Below are 12449 nucleotides of genomic sequence, written 5' to 3'. Positions count from 1 at the left end.
TGGCTCATCTTCCAGACTTCCCTACCAGCTCACATTGAAAGGGATCGGCAGATCCTAGGGGGAGTGTCTGTGGTGAGGACTCCACAACTTGGCTTTATTCTATAGTCAGGGAAATCTTTCAACATCCATCATCCTACTGCAGCTTGAGAAGGGAGGATTTCACGGAGGGGGGTGTACTCCTGTCAACAGTTCACACACCCCCTTCACACAAACCTCTGGTGTCCTCTTTGCCTCTCCTGCTCTCCCAAGGGTTAAATCAACCAAGCTGAGATTTCACAGAGCGGCTTTGTTATTTGAGAAGCCAGCCAAAGGACTGGTTACAACTAACATTTTCCTGCTGCTGCAAGGAGATTGAATGCTTCATGGGGACCCTTAAAAAAAAAAATTCTAACCTCTGACCAGCTGTGATTGCAGCTAGGACTAGCAAAAGTGCTGGGCGCCAAAGGCTGCAGGCGCTACTTTTTTTCCGTGGCTGAGAAAGGTGAGCTAATATGGCAAGGAGGGTGGCTTGAGAAAAGGGAAGGGAGAAGGTGCACACAAAGAGCAAACAGGCCACAGGAAGGGTAATAACTGCGGAAGAATCCAGCGGCACCTTTTCACAGGGGTCATCAATCAATCAGAATAGAGCTGGAAGGGACCCTGGAGGTCTTCTAGTCCAGCCCGCTGCTCAAGCAGGAGATCCTATATAGCCTTTCAGATAAATGGCTGTCCAGTCTTTTCTTAAAACCCTCCCATGATGAAGCCCCTACAACTTCTGAAGACAAGCCGTTCTACTGGTTAATTGTCCTCACTGTTAGGAAGTTAGTTCTAGGTTGCTTCTCTCCTCGATTAGTTTTCATCCAATGTTTCTTGTCTTGCCTTCTAGTGCTTTGGATAATAAGTTGACACCCCCCCTCCGCTTCTTTGTGGCAGTCCCTCAAATACTGGGACAGCGCTATCATATCACCCCTAGTCCTTCTTTTCTCTAGCCTGGCCATGCCCAATTCCTGCAACAGGTCTTTCTATGTTTTTGTCTCCTGGCCCTTAATCGTCTTAGTTGCTCTTCTTTGCACTTTTTCCTAAAGTCTCAACATCTTTTTTTGTAATGTGGTGACCAAAACTAGATGCAACTATTCCAAGGGTGGTCTTACTAAGGTTTTATAATGCGGTACTAATACTTCACACATTTTTGATTCTATGCCTCTGTTTATACAACCAAGGATTTTATTAGCTTTTTTTGGCCACTGCCGCGCAATGATGGCTCATGTTTAAGTGATCTTCCACTAGGGATGATCTAAGGTCCCTCTCACAGTTATTGTTTTTGAGAGGGGCTTTGCTTGCTTGTGCAAGATGGCTGCTGCTCGTGCGAGAGGGGCTTGCGTACTTGTACAAAATGGCTGTCGCTAGTGCAAGGGGAGCTTCATGCACGAGTGCAAGCGGCTGCATCTCATGCAAGGAAAGCCTCACACATGCACTTGCCCGCGTTTGCGTGACCCAATTCTGAACAGGCTGCAGCCCAGTAGTGGGTCACAGTCCAGGGATTGGAGACCCCTGGACTAGAGAAAGCCCATCTAGACATAACTAAATACATAGCAGACCCTAGGAATTTGCATTCCAGAAATAATTGCCTCCAATTTAGAACTGATCCGGCCAATGGTGGTTTAACCTCCATATCTTTGTCTCTTCTAGGGCAGGGGTAGGCAACCTTGGCTCTTTTATGACTCGTGGACTTCAACTCCCAGAATTCCTGAGCCAGCCATGCTGAGGGGAAAAGGAGAGGTTTCCAAGCTGAGCCAGGCTGGCTCAGGAATTCTGGGAGTTGAAGTCCACAAGTCATAAAAGAGCCAAGGTTGCCTACCCTGATCTAGGGTTTCAGCCACCTTGATCGATACGTTGATGAATTCTTGGTGAATTCTTTATTGTGAGTAGTCCTCGGCCTACGACCACAACTGAGCCCAAAATTTCTGTTGCTAAGCAAGGCAGTTGTGAAGTGAACTTTGCTCCATTTTACGACCTTCCTGGACACAGTTTTTAAGTAACCCGCTACCGTGGTTAAGTTAGTAGCACGGTTGTTAAGTGAATCTGGCTTCCCCATTGACTTTGCTTGTCGGGAAGTCGTAAAAAGTGATCACATGACCCAAGGACACTGCAATTGTTATAAATATGAGTCAGTTCTCAAGCATCTGGATTTTGATCATGTGACCCTGGGGATGCTGTTAACGGTCGTAAAGGTGAAAAACGGAAGTCACTTTTTCCAGTGGCGTTGTTAACTTCGAATGTTAACTAAATAAAATAAATGGTTGTAAGTTGGAGACTGCCATTATTCCCTTGAAAGTGCACGCCCACTGAGGTTATTGGGGCAATGACAAGCTTATCCCTTTGTCAATCCTGGACACTCATTGGCTGGGTATCCTGAAAGCCAGGCTCTAATTGGTTCACCTAGTTGCAGGTTAATTGGCAGTGATGTTTTTATTTTAAAATGACAGCCCTTGCAATAATGCCAGCTGGCCAGCGAATTCTTCTTTTGAGACCTATTGGTATGAGGTGGAGGAAAGGAAGAGGCTACTGTCAACCTTTCCTCCACCAGCAGTGATATTAAGTGGGCTTGTAGGCTGGCTAGTTGAAGGGATGGGAGATTATCAGAAGGACCTTCTCTTTAACCAGGGTTTCCCAATCTTGGCAACTTGAAGACGTGTGGACTTCAACTCCTGGCTGGGGAATTCTGGGAGTTGAAGTCAACACGTCTTCAAGTTGCCAAGGTTGGGACACCCTTACTTTAGCATCTCCAGAGCTTCCTTATGCCTTGTTTAATGAAGAGAAGGACGAGGGGGGACATGATAGCAGTGTTCCAATATCTCAGGGGCTGCCACAAAGAAGAGGGAGTCAAGCTATTCTCCAAAGCGCCTGAAGGCAAGACAAGAAGCAATGGATGGAAACTAATCAAGGAGAGAAGCAACCTAGAACTGAGGAGAAACTTCCTGACAGTGAGAACAATTAACCAGTGGAACAACCTGCCTCCAGAAGTGGTGAATGCTCCAACACTGGAAGTTTTTAAGAAGAGACTGGACAGCCATTTATCCGAAATGGTATAGGGTTTCCTGCCTGAGCAGGGGGTTGGACTAGATGACCTCCAAGGTCCCTTCCAACTTTATTATTATTATTATTATTATTATTATTATTATTATTATTATTATTATTATTCTATTTATCTGACCAGGTGACACCCAGGTGAGTGAGAAGAATGAAGAGACCCTTCAACTAGAAGATTCTGAGCCCAACGAGATATTCCCCAGGAGCAGATGCCTCTTGGAGCAATTCTCATTTGATTTGAGAGAAGCTTCTAGAAGTCCCCAGACCACAGATATGAAAGAGGGGAAGAGACCAGTTCTTCCCATTCCAGAAGCTCACCAGCAATTGAAAGAGCCCAGACTTTACAATCGCGGGTCTGTGAACAGGTGCGTGGATTGTGGGAAGACTTTTAAGCAGAGTTCCAGCCTGTACAGACACCGGAGACTCCACACTGGGGAGAAGCCGTATGGCTGCATGGAGTGTGGCAAGACCTTCAGCCGGAAGTCGCATCTTATTACACACGAGCGGACCCACACAGGAGAAAAGCCCTACAACTGCCTGGAGTGCGGCAAAAACTTCAGCAGGAAATCCCACCTCACCACTCACAAGAGGATCCACACGGGAGAAAAACCCTACAAGTGTGGGGAGTGTGGGAAATGTTTTAGTCAGAGTTCGACCCTGGTGGCCCACGAAAGGTCCCACACAGGTGAGAAGCCATTCGCATGCCAGGATTGTGGGAAGAATTTCCATCGGCAGTCGGGTCTTTCGGCGCACGAGAGAACACATACAGGGGAGAAGCCGTACCAGTGCACCGAATGTGGGAAGAGTTTTAGCCAGAGTTCGGGACTTTTAGCCCACGAACGGACCCACACAGGCGAAAAGCCCTACGGGTGCACGGAGTGTGGGAAAAGCTTCTGCGAGCGCACAGCCCTTGTGAGACATCTGAAGACTCACACTGGGGAAAAACCGTATACTTGTGCGGTCTGTAGGAAAAGTTTCAGCCAGAGTTCGGGCCTTTTGGCGCACGAGCGCACCCACACTGGGGAGAAACCCTACAAATGCTCGGACTGCGGGAAGAGCTTTGGGCACCACTCTGACCTTCTCAGACACCAGAGGATCCTTAAGAGGGGGAAGCTGTACAAATGCTGCAAATGTGGGAAATTTTTTGGCCGCAGCTCAGATCTCCTCCAGCATCAGCAGATCCACACGGGAGAGAAGCCGTATAAATGCACCTGTTGTGGGAAATGTTTCAGCTGGCGGTCGAACCTTATTAAACACGAGAGAATCCACACAAGAGTGAAAACTCTTCAATGAACAGTTGGAGTCTAAAAACGCTCCTCTTCAAATGCAAGAGGTTCTACACTAGGGGTGTCAAACTGCCGGCCCACGGGCTGGACGCATCACACAGAAGCCGCGCCCACCCCATTGCCGGCCATTGCAAAACAGTCACATGATGTTGCGAGTTTGACATGCCTGCTCTACGTAAACGAAGACACGGCACCAATTATTTTGTAGTCCTCGACGTACGGCCACAATTGACCCCAAACTTTCGGTTGCTAAGTGAGACGGTTGTTAAGTGACTTTTGCTCCATTTTACGACCTTTCTCACCACAGTTGTTAAGTGAATCATGTGCAGTTATTAAGTCAGGAGCACGGTCGTGAATTTGACTTCCCCAATGACTTTACTTCTCAGAAGGTCGCACAAGGAGATCGCGTGACCCCAGGACACTGCAACTGTCGTAAATACGAGTCAGTTGCCAAGCGTCTGAATTCTGATCACGTGACCATGGGGAGGCTGCAATGGTCGTAAGTGTGAAGACAGGTCATAAGTCACTGTTTTTCAGTGCCGTTGTAATTTAGTGAACGGTCACTAAATGAACTGTTGTAAGTCAAGGACTGCCTGTATGCTGATGGTGAGAAATTAGCGAGAATCGTAACTCACACTTACGACAGGGCAGTACATACAGTAAAACTGTTGCAGAAAATCTCCACAGACAGAAAGAAAAAATATTACAGGCAGGAGTGTGAGTGTTGCGGGAGGTGGGTGGTACCCTAAGCAGGTGCACAGGTGCCTTGGGAGGGCAGGGATTGCTGTGGACCCATGCAACTGGGCAAATAATTGGTAGGAACAGGAGCAACCTGCCACTTCTGCCAGATTACCCATTGATTCTGCTTGTGGGAAAACAGCAGGGAACACTGGAAATGGCCACCATGTGATAATGGCTCACTGTGATATTATAATCGCCAACCTGATTATGATTGCCAAGCCGAGGTGGCGCAGCAGTTAGAGTGCAGTACTGCAGGCCACTTTAGCTGACTGTGTTTAGCAGGTCAGCGGTTCAGATCTCACCGGCTCAGGGTTGACTCAGCCTTCCATCCTTCTGGGGTAGGTAAAATGAGGACCCAGATTGTTGGGGCAATGTAAAATATATATATATATATATATATATATATATATATATATATTATATATATATATATATATATATATATATATATATATATATATATACATCGCTTACTGGTGTACACCGCTTAGAGAGTGCTTGCACTTAAAGCGGTATATAAGTCTCATAAATAAATAAATAAATAAATAAACCTGGGCATCCAGACTATGATCACAGAATAGAATAACAGAGTTGAGAGGGACCTTGGGGGCCTTCTAGTCCAACTTCCTGCAAAACAGGAGACCCTATACCAGGGCTAGGCAACCTTGGCTCTTTTATGACTCGTGGACTTCAACTCCCAGAATTCCTGAGCCGGCGTGGCTCAGCTTGGAAACCTCTCCCTTTCCCCTCAGCATGGCTGGCTCAGGAATTCTGGGAGTTGAAGTCCACGAGTCATAAAAGAGCCAAGGTTGCCTACCCCTGTCCCCTGCCAGAGGCAGCACTCAGAGACCTCTCTGTGGGCACGGGCGCCACACCCCAGGCCCGCCTCCCCCCACGGCCCCTCATCAGCAACCCTTCTGAAGAGTCATCCCTGGGCGCGGCCTGCACAGAGGAGTGCAGCCAAGTACATGGCAGCTGGGCAGCAGAGCAGCAGAGACAAGACTCTGCCCTTGCGCCCCATTGCACGAAGATGATGCTGTGGGGCGCAGGTGGAGGGCATGGCCGCCATGGTGCTGCACAGCCACCTGGGTGATCTGCGGTGGGCTGTGGAGGCGGTGGGTGGCCCTGCAGGCAGGCAGGGAGGGTGGGGCAGGGGTGGAGTGGGTAGGTGGGTAGGGACAGGGACAGAGAGGGCGGGCCAGGGCGGTTTTGGGGCACTCGGTCTCTAAAAGGTTCGCCATCACTATGGCCTATACCAGGGGAGGGCAACCTCGGCTCTTTTATGACTCATGGACTTCAATTCCCAGAATTCCCGAGTCAACATAGCTGACTCGGGAATTCTGGGAGTTAAAGTCATGAGTCATAAAAGAGTCAAGCTTGGCTACTCCTGGCCTATCCCATTTCAGACAAATGGCTGTCCAGTCTCTTCTTAAAAGCCTCCAGTGATGGAGCACCCGCATCCATTCTGAAGGCAAAGCCGTTCCTGCCTGAGGTAACCCCCCACCCCCCACGCGACACTGCAACAGTTGACAGTCCAAGGACAGATTGTCGGTCCCGCTCATTCAGCGCCATCGTTAACATTGAACAATTACTGAACAAGCAGTCCTAACCTGAGGACTAGCTGTACACCCTAGAGCATACTAGCACCGATGACATTACTTAGTGTGGGCAATGAAAGGTCTGCAAGAAAACAAGCGAACTCAAGAGGGCACACCAGAAAATCCACACTTAGGAGTGCCCCATTTACAAAAAAAAGTTTTAGCAATCAGACCTCTTATCACCAAATACTAGAGATCTTGCCAAGGGGAGAAACCATGCTCAGCCTGTGGAGAAAAAAACTTCCATTCCATTCCCAAGTGCAGTATATATTTTGAGTGGCAGGTCTTCTCTTACCAAACACGTCCAAAGCCATACAGGTGAGAAACTGTACAGGTGTTACATTTCTTAGCACAGATTGTTGAAAAGGTGAATGAGTGCCTTCTACAAATGCAGCAGGAAGAGTTCGCTAACCCCCTTGTTCTCAGAAATGGAAAACTTGAGATGTGAATGCAGCCACAGGGGCGCTCATGTAGAAAAGGATGGTGCAAGCTCAGACAAGCAGAACTAGATTTAGTTGGTGCTCAACTCTTTAAGAACTACATTTAAAAAAAAAAAAAAAGTGGCTCCGTATACATTCATTCTTTTGGGCCAGAAATTAAGATGAAACTGCCAAGCAAAAAATATGGAAATGGTTTAGGAACAGGGATGTCCAACCTTGACAACCTTTAAGACCTGGGGACTTCAACTCCCAGAATCCCCAGCCACCCATGCTGGCTGGGGAATTCTGGAAGTTTAATAATAATAATAATAAAAGTTGTAAGGGACCTTGGCGGTCTTCTAGTCCAACCCCCTGCTCAAGCAGGAAACCCTATACCATTTTGGACAAAGGGCTGTCCAGTCAATTCTTAAAAACCTCCAGTGTTGGAGCATTCACCGCTTCTGGAGGCAGGTTGTTCCACTGGTTAATTGTTCTGTCAGGAAGTTTCTCCTTAGTTCTAGGTTGCTTCTCTCCTTGATTAGTTCCCATCCATTGCTTCTTGTCCTGCCTTCAGGTGCTTTGGAGAATAGCTTGACTCCCTCTTCTTTGTGGCAACCCCTGAGATATTGGAACACTGCTATCATGTCCCCCCTCGTCTTTCTCTTCGTTAAACTAGACATACCCAATTCCAGCAACCGTTCCTTATATGTTTTAGCCTCCAGTCCCCTAATAATCTTTGATGCTCTTCTCTGTACTCTTTCTAGAGTCTCAACATCTTTTTTACATCGTGGTGACTAAAACTGGATGCAGTATTCCAAGTGTGGCCTTACCAAGGCATTGTAAAGTGGCATTAAAGTTGTCAAGGTTAGACAAACATGGTTTAGAAGTATCTCTAACCAACCCTGTTGAAAGATTTCCAGTTTAAAAATAATCCGAAAGCCTGGCCTTAGATGTTGAAAATATAGTTATTAAACTCCTTGTAATTCCTAAAAAAATGAAATAAAAATAAAATAAAATAAAAATAAAAAGGACTTGTCATTTATTTATTTTTTTTAAAGAAAACCTTAAGGTCCTAATTCAGCTATCTTTCAGGGGCTAAAATTTGCCTGGAGGAAAAATATTTGAAACACGATTTCCAAACTTCATGAAGGCATATACGATTATTAAAATAACTGTATAACTTTTGATCCTTTCATCTTTTTCCTCGTTCGTTAAAGCAGGCCTGTTAGTCCCTGCCTGGATTAGATGAGCTTGATTACATAGAAAGTTTAGATGCATTATCCTTACAGACTGAAAATGTGCAGCAGGGGTCTTCAAACTTGGCCCTTTTATGACTTGTGGACTTCAGCTCCCAGAATGCCTGGCTGAGAAATTCTGGGAGCTGAAGTTCACAAGTCATAAAAGGGCCACGTTTGAAGACCTCTGAGTTACAGAAACTAAGTTTATTTGGTGCTATGGCCAAAGCTAAAGTACAGGAGGGTGGGTTTGCTTTTGCATTAAATTCCCAGGTCCCAGAACTGCCATCTTGACTATCCACCCTGCTTCAATCAGCACGTTACCTCTGAATTCCCCACTCTTAACTTCCCTTTGCCTTTGGTTGGCACGTCTTTGTATTTTTTTCAACTTGCTGTTCCACAAAGAAATTGCTTTCGCTTCCAAGCTTTATTATCTAGTATAAGCAAAGAGTTCCTTTATTCAAATGCTACCAAAGATTACTTCTTTAATAATAAGCTTGATCGTTCCACCTCTTAGCACCATATAATGGCATCTTCATACTACAGGGAAGCTGCTTCCCATGACATCCTACTTTTTTTTGTTGTTGTTCCAAGAGCTAAACAACAAAATTCATTTGGATTTGCAGACACATATAGACAAGGACATAAGCTAACCAAGGCAGCTACGTTACTGTGTTTTCCCCGAAAACAAGACCCTGTCTTTTTTCTTTTGCCTCCAAAAGAGGCACCAGATCTTATTTTAAAGCAGAGGTGTCAAACTGCTGGCCCGCAGGCTGGACACGTCATCTGGATGCTGCACCCACCCTATTGCCGGAAATGGCAAAACTGTCCCGATACATTGCACGTCATGTGATGTTGCGAGTTTGACATGTCTGTTTTAAAGGGTGTCTTTTCCACGGTCTCAACTCGCGGCAGCACCAACAGTCCCACCCAGCTGACCCGCTTCTTCTGTGGCTGAAGGAGCAGCTTCAGTCTGCAGCTGAGAATGGAATTCCGACCTGCATTTCGCAGTCAGAGGCCTTTCCAGAAAGGTCTCTGCAGCCGAGAACCGAGCTACGGGTTGAATGCGTATGTCAGGTCGCCAAATCCTTATTGTCTCCCTTCCACATATATATTCCTGTGCTTTGCTTTGGGGCCTGCCATTTAGCTGGGGGGGGAGGGGAGATATTTGCTTTTGCTTTCTGCTTTCCTTCTACCTCTATCCACTTGGGAAAGGAATGCATCTCCCTGGGAGCCGGTTACAGAGAAATGAAAGCTGGAGAAGGCCTTGAGATGGGCACCAACTGTACCAGTTACCCGCTCGTTGTGCCACCTCTGGATTGGCTGGATTTCAAACGGACATTATGACCGGTGGGAAGAATATTGCTGGTTTATTTATATGATTTTCCTCAGATCTCGCCTTGACTTCTCTACTGTCACTGACCCCTAATAAAAAGCTTCCTTTTGAGACAATGCCTGTTTCAAGAGTTCTGCTTTCTTGGGTGGTTAGCTGAGGTGGGTCCTTACAGCATAGCTTGGTTCTTGGCTGCAAAGACCTTGCAGGTCTGGGGACGCCGCAGAAGTGGCCCGGCGAGGAGAGACAGGTGTCGATTCAAGGGAGGCCTGGTAAGTAGATACAGGGCGCATAGGGCAGCTCCACCCTCCCATACCCACCCTAGCTTGACTTTTAGGCCTGCGCCTCGCCCCAAAACCAGGGCTTATTTTTGGAGTAGGGCTTATATTAGGCCCACCCCACAAAAATCAAGCTAGGGCTTATTTTCGGAGTAGGTCTTACTTTTGGGGAAACACAGTATATACTTGGGATGGAACATTGCCTGGAGTCACAGGAGGGGGGGGCGCTTGATTGATGCCAGGCCCCACAATAACCCAGTGTGTTAATTCTGAGGGTTTCTTTATTGTTGCTCACCTACGGACAGAACCTTGCTAGATTAAAGCTACTACAGGTAGTCCTCAATTTACGACCTCAACCAAACCCAACATTTATGTTGTTAAGTGAGAAATTTGTTAAAGTGAGTTTTGCCCCACATTACAACTTTCCTCGCCACGTTGGTTAAATGAATCGTTGCAGTTCTTAAATTAGTAACCCGGTTGTTGAATGAATCGGGTTTCTGCATTGACTTGGCTTGTCAGAAAGTCACAAAAAGGGATACTGCGGGACCCAGAAACCGTCATAAATGTGATTCAGCTGTCAAGCATCCGAGTGTAAATCACGTGACCACAGGGATGCTGCAACGGTCAAGTGCGAAAAACGGTCATAAGTCGTTTTTTTTCAGGGCCGTTAATGAACTGTTGTCAGTTGAGGACTACCTGTATTTGCATAACTATAGATATACAGGTAGTCCTTGACTTACGACCACAATTGAGCTCAAAATTACCGTTGCTAAGCTAGACAGTGGTTCAATGAATTCTGCCACAGTTGTTAAGTTAATCATTGTGTGTGAACCCAGTTGTTACGAGCGGGGTGATTTCTTTACTCATGCGGGTTCTGCCATGATCGTGGGGGGGGGGGGAGCGATGGGCGCTACAATGCATCCTCTCCGCTTTCCTCTATCTGCCTGCTCTTTGATCTATTTCCCTTGATGTCGGCCGGGGGTAAGAATGGAATATTAAATGTTAAACTTAAATATTAATGGGAAACTAAAAATTGGGAAAAACAAATTAGGACATTGATTGTCTATAAAGACTGAATGTTAAAATAACCAGAACAGAGGGATAGAATCAAGATCACATGAAATATTAATACCACTTTACAATGCCTTGGTAAGGCCACACTTGGAATACTGCATCCAGTTTTGGTTACCACAATGTAAAAAAGATGTTGAGACTCTAGAAAGAGTGCCGAGAAGAACAAAGATGGTTAGGGGACTGGAGGCTAAAATATATAAGGAACGGTTGTTGGAATTGGGTATGTCTAGTTTAATGAAGAGAAGGACGAAGGGGGACATGATAGCAGTGTTCCAATATCTCAAGGGCTGCCACAAAGAAGAGGGAGTCAAGCTATTTTCCAAGGCACCTGAAGGCAGTACAAGAAGCAACGGATGGAAACTAATCAAGGAGAGAAGCAACCTAGAACTAAGGAAAAACTTCCTGACAGTTAGAACAATTAACCAGTGGAACAACCTGCCTCCAGAAGCGGTGAATGCTCCAACACTGGAAGTTTTTAAGAAGAGAGTGGACAGCCATTTGTCCGAAATGGTATAGGGTTTCCTGCCTGAGCAGGGGGTTGGACTAGATGACCTCCAAGGTCCCTTCCAACTTTTATTTTTATTATTGTTGTTGTTATTTTATGTATAAACTAAAAATTATTGATAAATGTAAGAAAGTTATTTTTATTTAACTGATATAATAAGAATTGTATTAGTTTAAACATGAGACAGTAAATACGAAGGGGAAAAGAGAGGAAATACTTCATGTAGTAGCTTGAGACTTGTACTAAAGATACTTGTATGTTATTGAATTATTAACTCAGCCGCCACATTGCTTTTTAAATATTTAAATGTAAAATTAGAAAATCAATAAAAACTTTTTTTTTTAAAGAATGGAATGTGCCTCCAGCCATCAGCCTTATCTCTTGCTGCGGAAGAGGCAGGAAGGCCTAACAGTCTAACAGCCTTGGCAATGACACCTTATCAACCTTGTTCTCACAGTGGATTCACACCTGGGGATTGGGCCATTTGAACTGGCCGGTTGGATTATTGGGGCGGGGTTTGCCAGTTACTCTTTTAACCTATCGATTCGCAAGGGAAACTCTCAGATCCTGCCTTTTATGCCAGCTGTCAACGTCTCCTAATAAAAGTTCCTTTTGGAGTAAAAGGAAAAAGATTTATGTGATCTGAAGAGAAACCAGAGTTTTGACTTATTAGAAGTGATTTCATATTATTAATTAGAGGGTTAAAGGGAGAAGTTGAGATAAGGGGAATTCTGGTCATTAGATTTAAAATACTTGGAAATTAGTTGAAAAATTAGACCTAAAAAGAAAAAGAAAATTAATTGTTATGAATATGTTTGATTTATTGATTAACTCAGGTAGTATACATAATGGTTTTGATTTATTAAAGGGGATGTTGTATTACTAAGTAGATGATTTAATATGGTGGGAAA

At 45.4% G+C, this 12449-nt stretch overlaps 1 protein-coding gene across 2 annotated transcripts; it reads left to right on the top strand.

Annotated features, from left to right (window-relative positions):
- The first annotated feature begins 313 nt into the window (after window positions 1-313).
- LOC120305115 (zinc finger protein 239-like) lies at window positions 314-12257 on the top strand. 2 transcript variants are annotated; one of them, XR_005555924.1, is made up of 3 exons: window positions 314-481; window positions 3197-4854; window positions 11886-12257. XR_005555924.1 is itself a non-coding variant. In XM_039336531.1 (2 exons), the coding sequence occupies exon 2, from the start codon at window positions 3343-3345 to the stop codon at window positions 4360-4362; it is 1020 nt and encodes a 339-aa protein (XP_039192465.1). In that variant the 5' UTR covers window positions 314-481; window positions 3197-3342; the 3' UTR covers window positions 4363-5427. The 2 variants fall into 2 exon arrangements, 1 of the variants encoding a protein (XP_039192465.1); XM_039336531.1 differs by lacking the exon at window positions 11886-12257 and having other exon boundaries at window positions 3197-5427.
- Window positions 12258-12449: the final 192 nt, after the last annotated feature.

This window comes from Crotalus tigris, unplaced genomic scaffold (genome assembly GCF_016545835.1).
Source record: "Crotalus tigris isolate CLP2741 ecotype Arizona unplaced genomic scaffold, ASM1654583v1 scf7180000017666.379230911805:20528666, whole genome shotgun sequence".
Taxonomy (NCBI): domain Eukaryota; kingdom Metazoa; phylum Chordata; class Lepidosauria; order Squamata; family Viperidae; genus Crotalus; species Crotalus tigris.
This window is presented reverse-complemented; position numbering and strand designations above follow the sequence as displayed.

Coding starts and splice junctions, on each gene's coding strand:
- LOC120305115 (XM_039336531.1), top strand. CDS start 3,343: ATGAAAGAGGGGAAGAGACCAGTTCTTCCCATTCCAGAAGCTCACCAG.